The sequence below is a fragment of the Convolutriloba macropyga genome, chromosome 2, assembly GCF_964194025.1.
Source record: "Convolutriloba macropyga chromosome 2, txConMacr16.3, whole genome shotgun sequence".
NCBI classification, from domain to species: Eukaryota; Metazoa; Xenacoelomorpha; order Acoela; family Convolutidae; genus Convolutriloba; species Convolutriloba macropyga.
This window is the reverse complement of record NC_134469.1, coordinates 46,222,242-46,237,859: the sequence shown is the minus strand read 5'-3', so window position 1 is coordinate 46,237,859 and position 15,618 is coordinate 46,222,242. Positions and strand designations below refer to the sequence as shown.

Sequence of the window (15,618 nt, the reverse complement as noted above, 5' to 3'; positions counted from 1 at the left end):
AAAGAACGAAAGAAGAACTTACCTGACGAACTTTATTGCTGTGTCGATAAGTAATGGCCACAAAACTAAACTCAATTCTAATTTTTTTTTGGCGCTATCATTATTTTATTGACCTATCAATCATATGTCAGAAGCAAATTCTCCCACCAACAGAAACCTGATTTTAACATCCACCGACCTCCAACTAATGAACTCGATTGTACCCAAGCCATATATGATTCTCTGAAATGTTGATGAAAATAGAAAATCACCTCCGGGATTCGGAGTTAAGATCTATTCACATGCCAATCATGTAAAATATTTTTAGCTAATCTAAATTTTCTCTGTATATTTTCGCATAGATAACCACTATAAATACAAGCTAATTTTTGTATATTTTCAGTTCAAAATTTAATTTAAAATTCAACTCATTGAATTCTTTGACCCGTGTTATCGACCACGACAATGGTGTCCAGACCAGCTACAGAAAGACAAATTTTTGATCTACAGAATGCAGAATCAGCTACTGCGTGGATTATGTCTTTTGTGGCGAAATGTCGCGCCGAAAAGAAAGAGGACAAGGTCAACAACGACGTTTCTGTACAGGACCTACAGGTAACCAATCTCTTCCTTAGTATGTGCGGGCAAGATGCAATTATTAAACTTTGCAGCCTAATGAGTCCTAGGAATTTGATAGACACTCCGTATAAAGACATCAGATTGGCGATTCAAAACTATATTTTTCCTAAAGAGAGATTAGTAACGGCAGAAAGGGCAAAATTTCTGTCCGTTATATAAGGTGTAGGGGAGTCATACGACGACTTCCTCGCACGTCTTAGAGAAGAAGCACGCTATTGTGACTTCGAAAAACTGAAAACAACGGCCAACCCTGAAGAGGAGCTGGTAAAAAAAGGTTTATCTGAGGTTTGAGGGACCCTGAAGCAAAACTTGGACTACTAGACGGTATTAAAGCAAAACCAGCAATGTCGGTTACTTAAATGAACGAGAGCTTACAGTTCAGAAGTCAAGCAATGGTTTTTGCGAGTTCTTCATCAGATAAGAAGCCCTTTAATGTGAAAGAAGAAGTTGCGTTCAACTTCAAAAAGACCTTTCGAAAACCAAATGAAAAAATTACGGCTGATAAAAATAACAACATGTGCACTAGGTGTGGATTATGTCTTTTGTGGCGAAATGTCGCGCAGAGAAGAAAGAGGACAAGGTAAACAACGACGGTACTGTACAGGACCTACAGGTAACCAATCTCTTCCTTAGTATGTGCGGGCAAGATGCAATTATTAAACTTAGGAGCCTAATGAGTCCTAGGAATTTGATAGACACTCCGTATAAAGACATCAGATTGGCGATTCAAAATTTTATTTCTCCTAAAGAGAGATTAGTAACGGCAGAAAGGACTAACTTTCCGTCCGTTATACAAGGTGTAGGGGAGTCAGACGACGACTTCCTCGCACGTCTTAGAGAAGAAGCACGCTATTGTGACTTCGAAAAACTGAAAACAGCGGCCAACCCCAAAAAGGAGCTGGTAAAAAAAGTTTATCTCAGGTTTGAGGGACCCTGAAGCAAAACTTAGACTACTAGACGGTATTAAAGCAAAACCAACAATGTCGGTTACTGAAATGACCGAGAGCTTACAGTTCAGAAGTCAAGCATTGGCTTTTGCAAGTTCTTCATCAGGTAATAAGCCCTTTAATGTGAAAGAAGAAGTTGCGTTCAACTTCAAAAAGACCTTTCAAAAACCAAATGAAAAAATTACGGCTGATAAAAATAACAACATGTGCACTAGGTGTGGAGGTAAGCCACACTCTAGTAGACCCTGTCCAGCGCTAAGTAACAAATGCAACACCTGTGAAAAGGTGGGACACTTCTCAAAAATGTGTAGAAGTAGACCCCAACCAAATTCAGGTAAGTACAAAAAACAGAATAACTTTTGCGAAGAAGAAAATGTTTCTTCAGAGCATGCATCTCCAGCATCGGAGATGGGAATGTTTTATACTAAAGAACAAATCTTTAGCATGTCTGTGACATGGGAATATATCGCAGTAAATAACTGCAAAGTAAAAATGCAGGTAGACACAGGTGCAGATAGCACAGTGATAGAATCAAAAATATGGACTGAGTTTGGTAAACCTCAGTTGGATGGTAAGATAAGACATCTTGAATCTTTTGATGGTCATCAATTAACGCTTCTGGGATCACTTACTTGTGACGTTGAGTGGAACGGAAGCAGGCTCACTCAAAAACAACTTGCAGTTGTGCAGTCTGATAAAGAATTTTGACTACATGGTAGAGACCTTCTACCCAAGCACGGCGTGAACAACATCAAAGCCGAGCACCTACCTGCTGTGAAGGGTTACAAAGCTCATGTGAAGTTGATACCAGGAACACAGCCAATGTTCTGCAAAGCCAGAAAAATACTTCTACTTCTTCAAGACAATGTCACAGAGAAGCTGGAACAAATGGTCAGACAAGGCATCCTTGAACCGGTACAGCTAAGAGGAGTCACTGATGCATCTCCAGTGGTGTGGCAGAGAAAGAAGAGTGGAGAACTGAGACTTTGCGTGGACTTGAAAGTGCACATCAATGGCAAGGTCATGGATGAGGACTACCCAATACCGGACATGGAGACGATCTTCCACAATCACATGGGGCCGCATACTTTGGCAAAATTGACCTCTCAGATGCCTACTATCAAATTGAACTTGACGAAGAAGCTAATGATATATGCACAATCAACACATCTCAGGGACTGTTCAAGATGTGCCGACTACCTCAGGGATTGAAAAACTCTTCTTCAATCTTCCAGAATTGCATCGAATCAACACTCAAAGGAATTAAAAGTGTTGTGATCTTTCAAGACGATGTATTGGTGTATGGAACTACCAAGGAGCAGTTTGACAAGAGAATGCTTGCAGTCAAGAGTCGACTACGTGAGAAAAAATCTAACCTAAAACCAGTCGATAGCGTTAGTTTTTTGGGATACTCCATTTCAAAGGAGGGAATAGCACCAGATCCCAAACATGTTGAAAAAATAAAAAATGCAAAAGCACCAACTAACAATAAAGAACTCGAATAGTTTGTTGGGCTAGCTAATTTTTACGGAAGAATGATTCCCGATTTTGCAACAAAAATGCTACCCTTAAATAACATGAGAAATAGCGATTTCTCATGGGGCAAAATGCAACAAAAAGCCTTTGAAGACATAAAAAATGAATTATGTGCTAACCCACTAGCACAGCCATATAGTATACAAAAAGAAGCAACAGTTACTACTGACGCCTCTGAAAAAGCCATTGGCGGGGTCCTTTCGCAAGAAGGACATCCAGTCATATATGTATCGAGAAAATTGACTCCAGCGGAGCAAAACTACTCGACATAGAGCGGGAAGCACTGGCAATTGTGTTTGTGGTCACAAGATTAAAACAATTCCTTCTTGGAAGACGATTTACCCTACAGACTGACCACAAACCACTCAAATATCTCTTTGCACCAGGCGAGGAGATCCCGAAGACAGCATGAGCGAGAATCACAAGATGGGCAATAGCTCTAATGGGTTTCGACTATGAGTTGAGGTACACACCAGGAGAGCAGATACCCCATGCAGATGCTTAGAGCAGAATGGATTTTGGCGAAGAGGAGTCGGACAACGATCGAGTGTGCTTCGCAATCAATAACATCTACTTCGCCCATAGTGATTTGGTGACCCAAGCAGAAATCAAAACTGAACTTGGAACAAACAGACTCTTTCAGGACATAATGAAACGAATCAAAAGCGGCAATTGGAAACAATGTTCAGAAGCGGAAAAAGGATTCGAACAACAGAAAGATGCACTTACTTTACATAATGGAATCATCTTCAGAGGTGTTGTTCCTTTCATTCCACCCAAACTACGACACTTGGTTTTGGCAAAAGCGCAAGAGACACATCCCGGAAAGAATGCAACTGAGGCATCAGTCAGAATGATAGCATGGTGGCCTGGCATTACCAAAGACGTTCAACACTTTGTTAGTAAATGTAAGAATTGTCAATTGAACAGGCCTAGCCTGGGAAAAACGGTCTCTACGTGGCCAGAAGCCGACGTTTGGGAACGGCTCCACATGGACTGGGGTTATGTTAAGGACCAAGGCAATATCTTAGTAATTGTTGACGAGGGTTCTGGTTGGATAGAAGCCTTCCCCGCGGTAAATAGAGCATCAGAAACAGTTAAAATATATCTTAGTCAAATCTTTGCAAGATTCGGAATACCAAAAACTTTAGTTTCTGATAATGGTCGTGAATTTGTAAGTGGTGATCTTAAACAGTGGTGTGAATCACTGGGAATTAAGAACATAGAATCACCCGTCTATCATCCAAGAGCTAATGGACTAGCTGAAAGAGCAGTTCAGACAGTGAAGCGGGCACTTCAAGCATGGAGTCCCAACCTTAATGTGTCGTTTGGAGCATTCCTGCAAAGGGCACTGATGACACATCGCAACACTTCAAAGACGAGGAGCAAAACTCCAGTTGAACTCTTGTTGGGACGCAGAGTGAGACTACCAGCAATAGCAGATTTCAACTTGTGCGAACCCATTCTATTCAAGGCCAACTAAAACTCAAAGGCAGTTCCTGCTACCTTCATCATCAGGAAGGGCTTGAACACATCTTTCATACAGCCCGAAAACTCAGCACGGACTATTCTAGTGAGCGACAACCAAATTGCGAGACTAGACGAGGACAATGTGAAAAATGAACCAGCAGTGGAGGAGACCATATCTCAATCAAAACAATAACTTCAGAGTACAGATGTGGGACCTTCACTTCAAGATGAAGCTTCTGCAGCCACATCATCTGCAGAGCACCAACAACCCGAAACCTCAGAGCCTCCACGAACATCAACAAGAAACAGAAAACAACCCGACAGGACAGATTTGGAGAATCTATACCCACAAACTTGCTTAAAAAGGAGGAAGGATGTGATGGTTTCAAAGAAACATCAAGAAACTTAGAAGTTTTCTTTATTAAAGTTTCAAAGAACGAAAGAAGAACTTACCTGACGAACTTTATTGCTGTGTCGATAAGTATTGGCCACAAAACTAAACTCAATTCTAATTTTGTTTTGGCGCTATCATTATCTTATTGACCTATCAATCATATGTCAGAAGCAAATTCTCCCACCAACAGAAACCTGATTTTAACATCCACCGACTTCCAACTAATGAACTCGATTGTACCCAAGCCATATATGATTCTCATGAAATGTTGATGAAAATAGAAAATCACCTCCGGGATTCGGAGTTAAGATCTATTCACATGCCAATCATGTAAAATATTTTTAGCTAATCTAAATTTTCTCTGTATATTTTCGCCTAGATAACCACTATAAATACAAGCTAATTTTTGTATATTTTCAGTTCAAAATTTAATTTAAAATTCAACTCATTGAATTCTTTGACCCGTGTTATCGACCACGACAGTGGTGTCCAGACCAGCTACAGACAGACAAATTTTGGATCTACAGAATGCAGAATCATCTACTGCGTGGATTATGTCTTTTGTGGCGAAATGTCGCGCAGAGAAGAAAGTGAACAAGGTCAACAACGACGGTACTGTACAGGACCTACACGTAACCAATCTCTTCTTTAGTATGTGCGAAAAAGGATAAAAAAATGATAGAACACGTCAAACAAGATGCATGTAATTGTCTTTGTTTGAAAAATCTCCTTGAGCTTTTTTCGAAATTACGCTTAGCTTTTGCAGTCAAATGATTCAATTGCTTGATTTATTTTTCTCAACTTGGCTATTTTAAAAACAGCTTGTAGATATATCAGAAACTTTGATGCTGGTAAATCTGGGCGTTTTGGAGGCGAGCATTGACAAATAATAATAAGTAATAGAAAGATTCGAAAATGTCAATTGGAAAAGCTGTGCCTAGCCTTTAAGTGTTACCTCATAGTAGCAACATCTATAGAAGTGCTCTTATCTAAGAAGTGACCGAGAAAAACTACAGCGAGAAGCGTAAAATCCAAAGAAACAGTAAAAAGAACAACTAATTTCAACCGCAAAACCCTCAATGGCTACAGGAAGCCAAACAAGAATACAAAAACTGCTAAAGATAAAGCAAATGGTAAAAAATAGTTGAAGTTTGAAACTATAGATGTAATATTTGCTTCCGATGGTCAAAAATGCTTCCAAACACACTATTGCTTTGTTTACACACTTGCTTTGTTTAAATCCCGCTAACTCTAATCAGTGCATGTTCCCGAATACATTATTGTTGAAGTAATAGAAAGGTAGCAATGATAAGAGTAATGCTTGAACTGCGTTTTCAAACACGAATTGCATCTTCAAACACGCATAGGGGGCGTTGAATTGTGTTTTTGAAAAAGCCGCACGTGATCAAAATTTTCGCTCGCTCAGCGCAACTTGGTGATTCACACGTACTCTCTCAGCTCTCTCAAAAAAATGATGTGAACAGAAAACCAATCTCGCTTCCTCTGCTCTTCAGGTAGTTCAGCCATTTGACCTAACCATTTAGTTTTCACATGCAGCATTGATTTCTACATCCTGTTCTAAATACACTCCAAAAATTTATCTATTAAATAAGACGCGCAACCACAACACCTCTTAGAGTCGTACAAAAATTCTCCAATACTCCTCTCCGATTCGAACAAATTATGAGCGCGATAATAGCCTGCTGAGAAGATTACGGCGCCTGCTAATAAATACACAGTGTCATTATATGATGAAAACTTTGTCCCGTTGAATAGACCGGTGGTTGCGCCTTGCGCGTTTGACATGGTTGTCGTGATTATCGGCCGGTCCGTTGCTTTCTAGTTACTTGTCACTTCGGGTGAAAGTAGTGATCACGGGCATTGCTATGCCATTGTCAGGATCATTTTGCTTTGCTTAAATCCCGCTAACTCTAGTAAGTGTATGTTTGCGAATACATTATTGTTGAAGTAATAGAAAGTAGTAGTAGTAATGATAAGAGTAATGTTTGAATTGCGTTTCCAGACACGCATAAGTGGCGTACTTTGCAAGATGTAATTAAACTGTGCAATTTGGATAGGAAGCAGAACAAAATACTGTAATTTCCAGTTCACTTTGAAATTTTTTACAGGTATTCATCGGCTACGATCCACGAAATGTATAGAACCAAGTTGTCTTTGAGACTTTTTAGGCTGTTTAACAAAAATGGGATGGTTAACTAAGATCTGAGAAAAGTTTTCAGAAAAGTTTGATCAAAATCTGCTCATGAAAAGACCAACTCTCTGTCCTTAATTCGATCTTGACGGATCCGAAGTGCCTATGAAAATACTTTTCCCTGGTCTTTGTTCACCCTAGTTGAGAAATCTTCGGTTTTTAAGCGTAAGAAATTGTCGGTATTGTCGGTTTTTTCTAGCCAAAAACGACGAAAGCCCTTACGATTTTTTCGTCGGTATTGTCGTTTTTGTTCGGTATTTAATATAAGAAAGGTTCAGTATTGTCGTTTTTTAACGTAAGAGAGATTCGGTATCGTCGTTTTTTAACGTAAGAGAGATTCGGTATTGTCGTTTTTAAACGTAAGAGAGATTCGGTATCGTCGTTTTTTAACGTAAGAGAGATTCGGTATCGTTGAGAGAAACATTAAGAACTATCATATTTTGAGTTTTCCTACCACGATTAAACATAGAAGAAACTTCGGTCGGCACGTTTTGTTTCAAACATAACCAACCGTCAAAGAACTTACTTGTAAACTACAAAAAAGTATGTCCAATCCCAGTGAGAGTGAATTATTTAACAAAATTTTCATCAATTTTCAACAAGTATGTTACATTCTAAAACTCAAAAATAATCAAGAACTTTATATTTGCATAACTAGTTCGGCCAACGAGCTAAAGAAAAATTTTCAGGAGTTTTGCACACTTTTCCAGAATTTTTCTTTGAGACGTACGTTTGAAATTCCTGTAAAAAGAACGCTATCGTAACGTTTGACTACATTTTAAACAGAAATATCAATTTTCCCAATGGAAAAATCCGATAATTTCTTGCGTCCAAAACCAAACATACCGACGATTTCTTATGTTTAAATACCGAACATACCGAATCTTTCTTACATTCCGAACCGAACATACCGAATCTCGCAAAACCGAACATACCGAAGCTTTCTTACTTTCTAGACCAAATATACCGACAATTTCTTTCATTTGAAACCGATCATACCGAACAAACCGAACATGCCGACCATTTCTTACGTAGAAAACCGAACATACCGAACATTTCTTGCGTCGTTTTTGTTCGGTCTTCTCAACTAGGGCAGACGTTAGATCGAATTTAAATAGGATGCATTACTGTGTTATTATAGTAATTTTTGACCTCCTTGTTATGTTTTTATGTCGGGATCTAATTCTGGGCCTCAGTGAGATGAAAACCTATGATTCAAATGGGCCACATATAATCAGAGATGACAATTTAAGACCTATCAATCCTTTATAATTATGGGAGCCCAGAAAGAGTCTGCCGAAAAAGAAGTTGTTTTGAAGGATGATGTAGGACAGGGAGTCAAGTGAGATTCTAAAAATTGATGGAGGAGGGAGAGTTTTACTAACTGCTGTAGTTTGTGATAACTTGGGCGTTCCTTGGTCACTTGCTGTGACAACTATATCAAAAATTCTCATTGTGTTTCCAGTGGAGCTGTTTATTTCTGCATAGAGAGCTTCAAAGTCCACTGGTGCAAACACTAACTTGCCCTGAAACATACATGGCAAGTACTCGTGCAACCTTGAGCCAGCTCGAAGTTATATGTCAGTGTTAAGAGGATCATTTTGCTTTATTTTGCACATGGACACTGACGATTGAATCATATGCATGATCACACCCAGGTTATGCAATATTCTCACAGACCTCACAATAAACGTTTGTTCACAGACGCTTTGCAAGATTAAAGTCTATGCCCTGCCAGATTCAAAACAAATTTTAAAAGGTGATTGAAATGATTGTTGATTTGTTAGGTATTTAAAACATACTTGTCGAGGGAACCGCCTTTCGCAAAAACTTTCTAGATAATAAGCTTGTAACATATGTATCGGAAGATAATTGGAAAGCTTGCGAAAGAAACATTTCGGTAACTTATTTTAATTTGCTAAAATGAATTCTTTATCTGAGACTCAAGTGAAATTTAGTTTTTGTGAAACTAACAAAATTCAGACTTCAAAAGAGCTTTTAAACCATATGACTGGGATGGAACAGAACTTTAATGCTTCAATTAGGACACTTAAAAATTGTCGTGGATGCCTGGTTGTGACGGCATAGCTTTTTAATAGAGAAGAACCTTCAATTAAACTTGTGATCCTTAACCACTCATAGCTGGAGCTCTGTATCCAATTTTTCCATTATTTCCATTTGATCTGCAGAAATTAGTTCGATCCTTGTCGTGAAACGTAGTTCAATTTTTCGGGTAATTTATCATGCAAACATTTTAAACTCCAGTAAAGTTTCAAATGAGGTCCCTGGTAGTTTTGGGATTTTCCATAATCTAGTTATGGAATTGGAGATATGCAATCTCTTTAAACTTCAATTTTGGATCAACGATTTGCAAAGATTTTCTTCAGAAGCTTGACTCTTCTTGACTTTTGTCAGTAAGAAAGGGTTTGCCTTAAATAATTAATTGTCCAGAAAGTAAATTTGGTTTGATTTTAACAATAATTGTTGCTCTGCAATGATTAGAATTGATTGATAAATTTTCATTGTTACGACCCCTCTTGAGGGGGGGGGGGGGGGGGGGGGGTGGAGCATATACTCAAAAGTGTTTTTTATTCAGTCATTTTTGACCTATCGATATATTCATCGTAGAGAATTGTGAGTTGTACCATTAAAAAGCCCGTCCAGCGTAGAACACAGAATTAAAAACATTTTTGAAATTTCTTTCTAGAGCGCGTTATCCATGTTTAAATATGTGTGATTATTAAACTGATATGCGCTATTTTCATTCACATTCTCTGAAAATTTTACCTAAAAGTTCGTCTATTTTGCTAAAATAATTTAAAATTGTTACGAATAGTGTTGCTGATTTTTTTCAAAAGCAAATGTTGACTATATTGATTTATTTTTTTGCAAAAATTTTCGCTAAATATTTCAAAAATCAGCATTTTTCATCAAGAATAGCACAAAATAAGGTTCTTTAAATAACTCTGACTAAATTGTCGGAATTAATCAATGTAAACTCCAACATGGGATAGTTTTGAGAGTGCTCTGTAATTAAAGTTTTGACGTTTTTTTGCTAAGTTTACTCGATGATTATCAAAAACACGGCATTTACTTTTAATATTATAACTAATTAGTTATCTATATCAATTACATTCGATAAAATTAAGGTTTCATAATGGATAAACAGCATTAGCAAGGCTAGTTGTGGACTAATCGTGGACTCCTACATACCAAAAATTACTGGGATTAAAAACAGTCGGTCTTTTTGTGAAAAAAGATTTAATCTTTTTTTACATTAAAAAAGAACATAACAATTCTAATCAAAAGCTCACTGGTGATCGGTCCATATGGCTTTCTCAACAGCTCCAAATTCCCGTATCCAGTTTTTTACTCGAAAGCTTATGTACGTTTTGAATTTTAAAAGTGTTTGATTTTTAAATGAAAACTTTTAAAATAATTGATTTTTAAATAATTTGGTCATTTTGTAGCTTAGTATCGGAAAAGACAGAATGCTTCATCATTCTACTGAATTGGCTAATAATCAGTTTTGCGGTTATACGCGTTAGGTTATGGTTTTCTGACTTTGATGCAACTAGATTTCACTACTTTTTTTATGGTTTCGACTATTTTTCACGCTTCTATTCTCGTTTTGTCAAATTATAACATTATTGACAGTTCAAATATCATACTCTTGGCGTAAAAATAAGACAAATTTGAACATATCAAAATCTTTAAAGGCACAAATGGTGGTTTTAATGGCTTAGAGACGACTTTCCCGAACACTTTTATTAATTTTTTAATAATTGTCTTTACCTGTCGTTTCTACTTTGTCTTTTTAGTCGTATGAATTTTCGTGGATAATAAAAAGTCTCATTGGCTTTTCATGAACGAATAGATATACCCATAATCTGATTTTAGTAGATAGGTGATGGCTTTTATGACTTTGTAGACCGTTTTTTTTAAAAATAAAATAAGCTTTTTAAGTTCGGATTTTTGTTCATTTTATTGTCTATTTGCTACCTAGTCTCGTTAATTACAGGTCACATATGACACTCTTGGTGTCACAAAAAACTGAAAATTTGCAAAATTACATGTTTTTAAGGAATTCGTTATGACTTTACTGGCTTCGAAACAGGATTTTAGCAAAAAAATAAATTAGTTTTTGATTTTTGTCGTATTTGACGTTTTTTTTGGAGACGTAATTTTTGAATTCTGAAAAATTACAGGTCTGAAGGGTTTGTTTCGGACAATTAAACAATTCTTTTTCGTAATTTTTCAATTTGTAGCAAATGGTTTTCATGAATTTAAAAAGAATTATTTTTCGGGTCTCATTGACTTTTGCATTTTTTCTTTATGTCTATTTGCTACCTAGTCTCATTAATGAGAGGTCAAATACCAATTTATCGGCTCTCAAACAAGGCGCAATTAAAGACATTTTGATCGGCAAAATTTGGCGTTACGGCTTCGACAGCGTTTTCTCCCAAGTTTTAAATGAAATTTTAATTATTGTTTCTATTTGTTTTCTGTTTGTGACCGCATATAAAACTGAAAAATGACAGGTCTGATAGCCCACCTATAGAAACATAGGTTATCATAATTCTGATGGACTTTTTCAGTTCTGATTTTCATTACTTCGATATATCTTGTTTTTAAAAATATAGGCTTTAAAAAAACTTTTTAAATTTGCTGTTTTTTTTTTACTTTTTCTCTTAATGTTACCGAGCTTTATTATGGACTGGTCTCATGTCTTTCTAATGAAGAAGAAATGAAATTGTTTAGTTTCAGTTTTATCTGACGCTAATTTGACTTTGTTATTATGTTTTTCTAAAGTGGACATAAAATTTGAGATGCAATTATTGTTTGTTGTTGTTTTCTTAATGGTGATAGATCTTAATGATGACAGACTCGCTTTCTAAATGATGATAGATCTCATCAATCTAATGTGGCATTTTTTTCTACACTGAGTTGTTTGCTTTGGAGGCGATAATTTTGTTTATTCACCAACTTTTTTTTGAAAAAAACTTAATTTTTGGAGGTATACGATCTGTTCCTCATTTGGTAGTTAGTTATGCCAAAAAATAGGTGGGCGGGGTCTGAACTTTATGTGAAATTACACCACATTACCGAGTCTCCTTGTTAGATGTTCAAAAACGAATTTAAAAGAGAAACTGGGCTTTAAAATTATAAAAATTTCTCTAATAGACATCTTATAATCAAATGCAATACGTCATTTCAAAGAGTACACTAATCTCGGCTAAGTAGCGGTATTTAACTTGTTAACCTTTTGTTCCGACCTACTTCATCGGGGCAGGAACTGTATACTCAAATGGATTTTTTGTTCAGTAATTTTAGTCGAATTAGAAAGGTATCATTTGAAAGCCCGTTGTGCCTAGAATATATAATACATTTTTTTAAATTTGGGTTTCTCCACGGAGATAATGAGTTTTAAAGTTTTGAGAATTTTTGGCTGGTCTTTGTTGTTTTTCCGTGACTCTGCTCAATTTTTTGGCATTTCTGCTGAAAATTATGTTAAATATGTTGTTGCTTCTTTTTTTAAGAATGTAGGAGTGCTGTTGAAGATTTTGATCCATTTATGGCTGAAAATTTTTCTTAATTCACAGAATTCAGCCAAATATGGCATCTAAAAAACAATGCTGACTCAATCTTTATTAGTTCTACGGAAAGCTAGTTTTTCTTGCCATACCTTAAATAGTGTCCTTTAAATAAAATCTGCCGCTTTTGCTAATTTAACTCTGTAACTATCCAAAAAGCATCAATTAAAACTGATCTTTTGGCTTTTTGGCAAATTTATCCATATCCACAATATAGGGAACAATTACATCCATGTAATACACCTTATGTCGTTTCGACTTCGAAAAACACTTGAATAAAAAAATCAACAAACAATTAAAGAGTTATAGCACTTTCTTCTCCTTTTTGGTCAGAATGTAGCTTCAGAAAGCAAAGACATGTCGTATCGTCTTCCCAATGGATTAAATTTTAAAAACTTTTGCGGGTTTATGTTTTAATTGACGGTTTTTTGGCTTTGATAACACGAGTTTTCGTTTTTCTTTTAATTTTTCTCATGTTTGAGGTTCTTTTTTTGGCTCACAGTTTCTTTGGCAGGTTAGATACTACATAATTGCCGTTTAAAAAGAGAGTAGTAATGAACAAACCATTTTTTGCAGTGGATAGATGATGCTTTTATAATGGTTTCAAAACCGTCTTCGAGGAGAATTTACAAGTGTTTTTTTTTATTTTGATCTCTTTTTGGCGTTATTTTTAAAGTCGTTTGAAGAATTCTGAATATATGCTGGTTCTAGCGGCTTCTCATTGATGAAAAACGAATTTATTCACTGATTTCATTTCTATGCAGTTTTTTTGTGACTTTGAAATCAATTGTTTTTTTTAAAAAAGACATTTAAAGGTTGCACTGTGCCATTATTCTTCGTCTTCGTGTTACCTAATCTCATTAGTTACAGATCTCACATTACATCACTGGTGTTGATGAATGGCACAATTGAACAAGTCTTATGCGTTTAGTACATTGCGTTTTGTGCTAGGAGAACTAAATGAACCTCTTTATTGTTTTCAGATAAATTCAAAATTAAATTTTACCAAAAAAAACAATAGTTTTATTTTTTAAATCTTTTTACGTTTTTTTTATTTTGTATAATTTTTACTTAGTTTCATATTTCAGATGCCACATATCACAATATTGGTGCTCAAACAAGGCAATTTCGAACATAATTTTTTCTATAAATTAAATTATGGTATTAACGGCTTCGACACAGTTTAGTCGCAGAAAAAGTAATAAAATATTTTTTTGTCAATATTTGTCGTTTGCTTTTGTGAAAGTAAACATATTCTGGGTAAGAACAGGTCTCAAGTTCTTCATTTTGAGGTAAGAATAAGTATAAATCTATTCGGAGATTTCAGATGATAGCTAATGTTTTCATGACTTCGAATTTAAATGTTTTCAAAAATATGAATGTAATTTTTATCTTTGCCTTGCTTGTTTTTTTTCTACTTGTCACCAAGTTTCATTATTCAGAGGCCAAAAGTTTCATTATTGGTGTAATCGAAAGTGCAATCGATTGTATCTTAGTTTCTATGAAAAAGTTTATGGTTCTAATGGCTTTGATGCCGAAAAAAGGAAAAAACAGTAAAAATTATAGTCAAATTTCTGCATGTGAAAAAAAATTACGAGCCAGAAAGCGAATTATTGTTCAAATTGTTTCTACGCACTCCATTTTAGAATCAGATTCTAAGCATTTTGCGCCTCAAGACCACTTGCATTATTGCTCCTGTTCCGGTATAACCTCAATTTTTTTCAAAAGTCTTGAAAATGATAGAACAGACCTTAAAAAAGAATACAGCGCCCAATACAAATCAAAATCAAGTCTGTGCGTGAGAAAGTGAAAAAAAAACAATCTGGAAATACTTTGTTGTTTGATTGTCGATTCAGCGCATTTGCTAGTACTTCTGACCTCTTTAAGTCTTAGGTGTTTACTTCTGTCCTCTACTGGAGTTTTAGGTGCTATGTAGGTCTTTTTTATTATACTGTCTCTGCGGATGCTTTTTTGAGGCTTCGTTTCTTCTTATTCTTTCACAAAAATCTAGCAAGTGATGTTCGAAGTTATTCCATTAGTAGATGCTAGATGTTTAACATTAGTTTTTAAGTAGTTTTTAAGAGCAAGTTTAAATCTAGCTGTAAAGTTTTTTTCCATGGTGTTTGGCTGCAAGTAGATTTTGGAGGGTTTTAGGGTTCATCTAATTTCCCTGTTTTAAATATGAAATTGTTTTTCAATGATTTCTTAAAGCTTAAAAAATGGAAATTTTTGTCTTTTTAATTATTTTGAAATTTCATACCCGTTTTTTTCGCTTATTCTCCTCTTCAGACTAATTTTATTTGCACAGTTGTTTAAATAAATTCCATAAAAGTAGTTCGAAAACTTCTCATGTCAATATTTAGTGCAGACAATGAAACCTCTATCAAACTTTTATTTTTTTGCCACTGAGTTTAAATATTTTCAATCTTTTGAGGGTCGATGTTAATAACACGCGGTCACTTGGAAAATTTGAATATTGTTTTTTGTTTGCATCATTTCCAATGATGTAATTAAGTTGTTCTTTTTTGGTTTCAAACAAAAATCTTGATTAATCAAATAGTTATTTTAACTAGATATCTGGCTATGATCGCAGTGAATTTTAATTCAATTCGATTTCGAAGTGTTGGACTATGTTTCATTGTTCACGCGCGTTATCTAAGGTGAAATGACTTATTTTTTTATCACGCGTGACGCACTCTACTCGTTTTTATTCAAGTTTATTTGATGACATACAGTCCATGTGATTGAATATCAGTAGTTCAGAGCCGAATGGAGCCCTTCGTCTTCAGTGGAAAACAGTAATTTGGATGGATCCGCATTCCAAAAAGGATTGTTAAATTTTTGTAG

At 35.7% G+C, this 15,618-nt stretch overlaps 2 protein-coding genes across 2 annotated transcripts in view; both read right to left on the bottom strand.

The window, feature by feature from the left end:
- LOC142334916 (protocadherin Fat 4-like) overlaps positions 1–15,618 on the bottom strand; it is a 209,085-nt gene that overhangs the window by 101,769 nt on the left and 91,698 nt on the right. The window lies entirely within an intron of this gene.
- The window catches only part of LOC142335539 (protocadherin-23-like), a 51,395-nt gene that overhangs the window by 1,528 nt on the left and 34,249 nt on the right, over positions 1–15,618 (bottom strand). Inside the window, exon 10 of the mRNA XM_075384078.1 lies at positions 8,563–8,703. Within this exon, the coding sequence (XP_075240193.1) occupies positions 8,563–8,703 (141 nt within the window). The remainder of the gene's footprint in view (positions 1–8,562; positions 8,704–15,618) is intronic.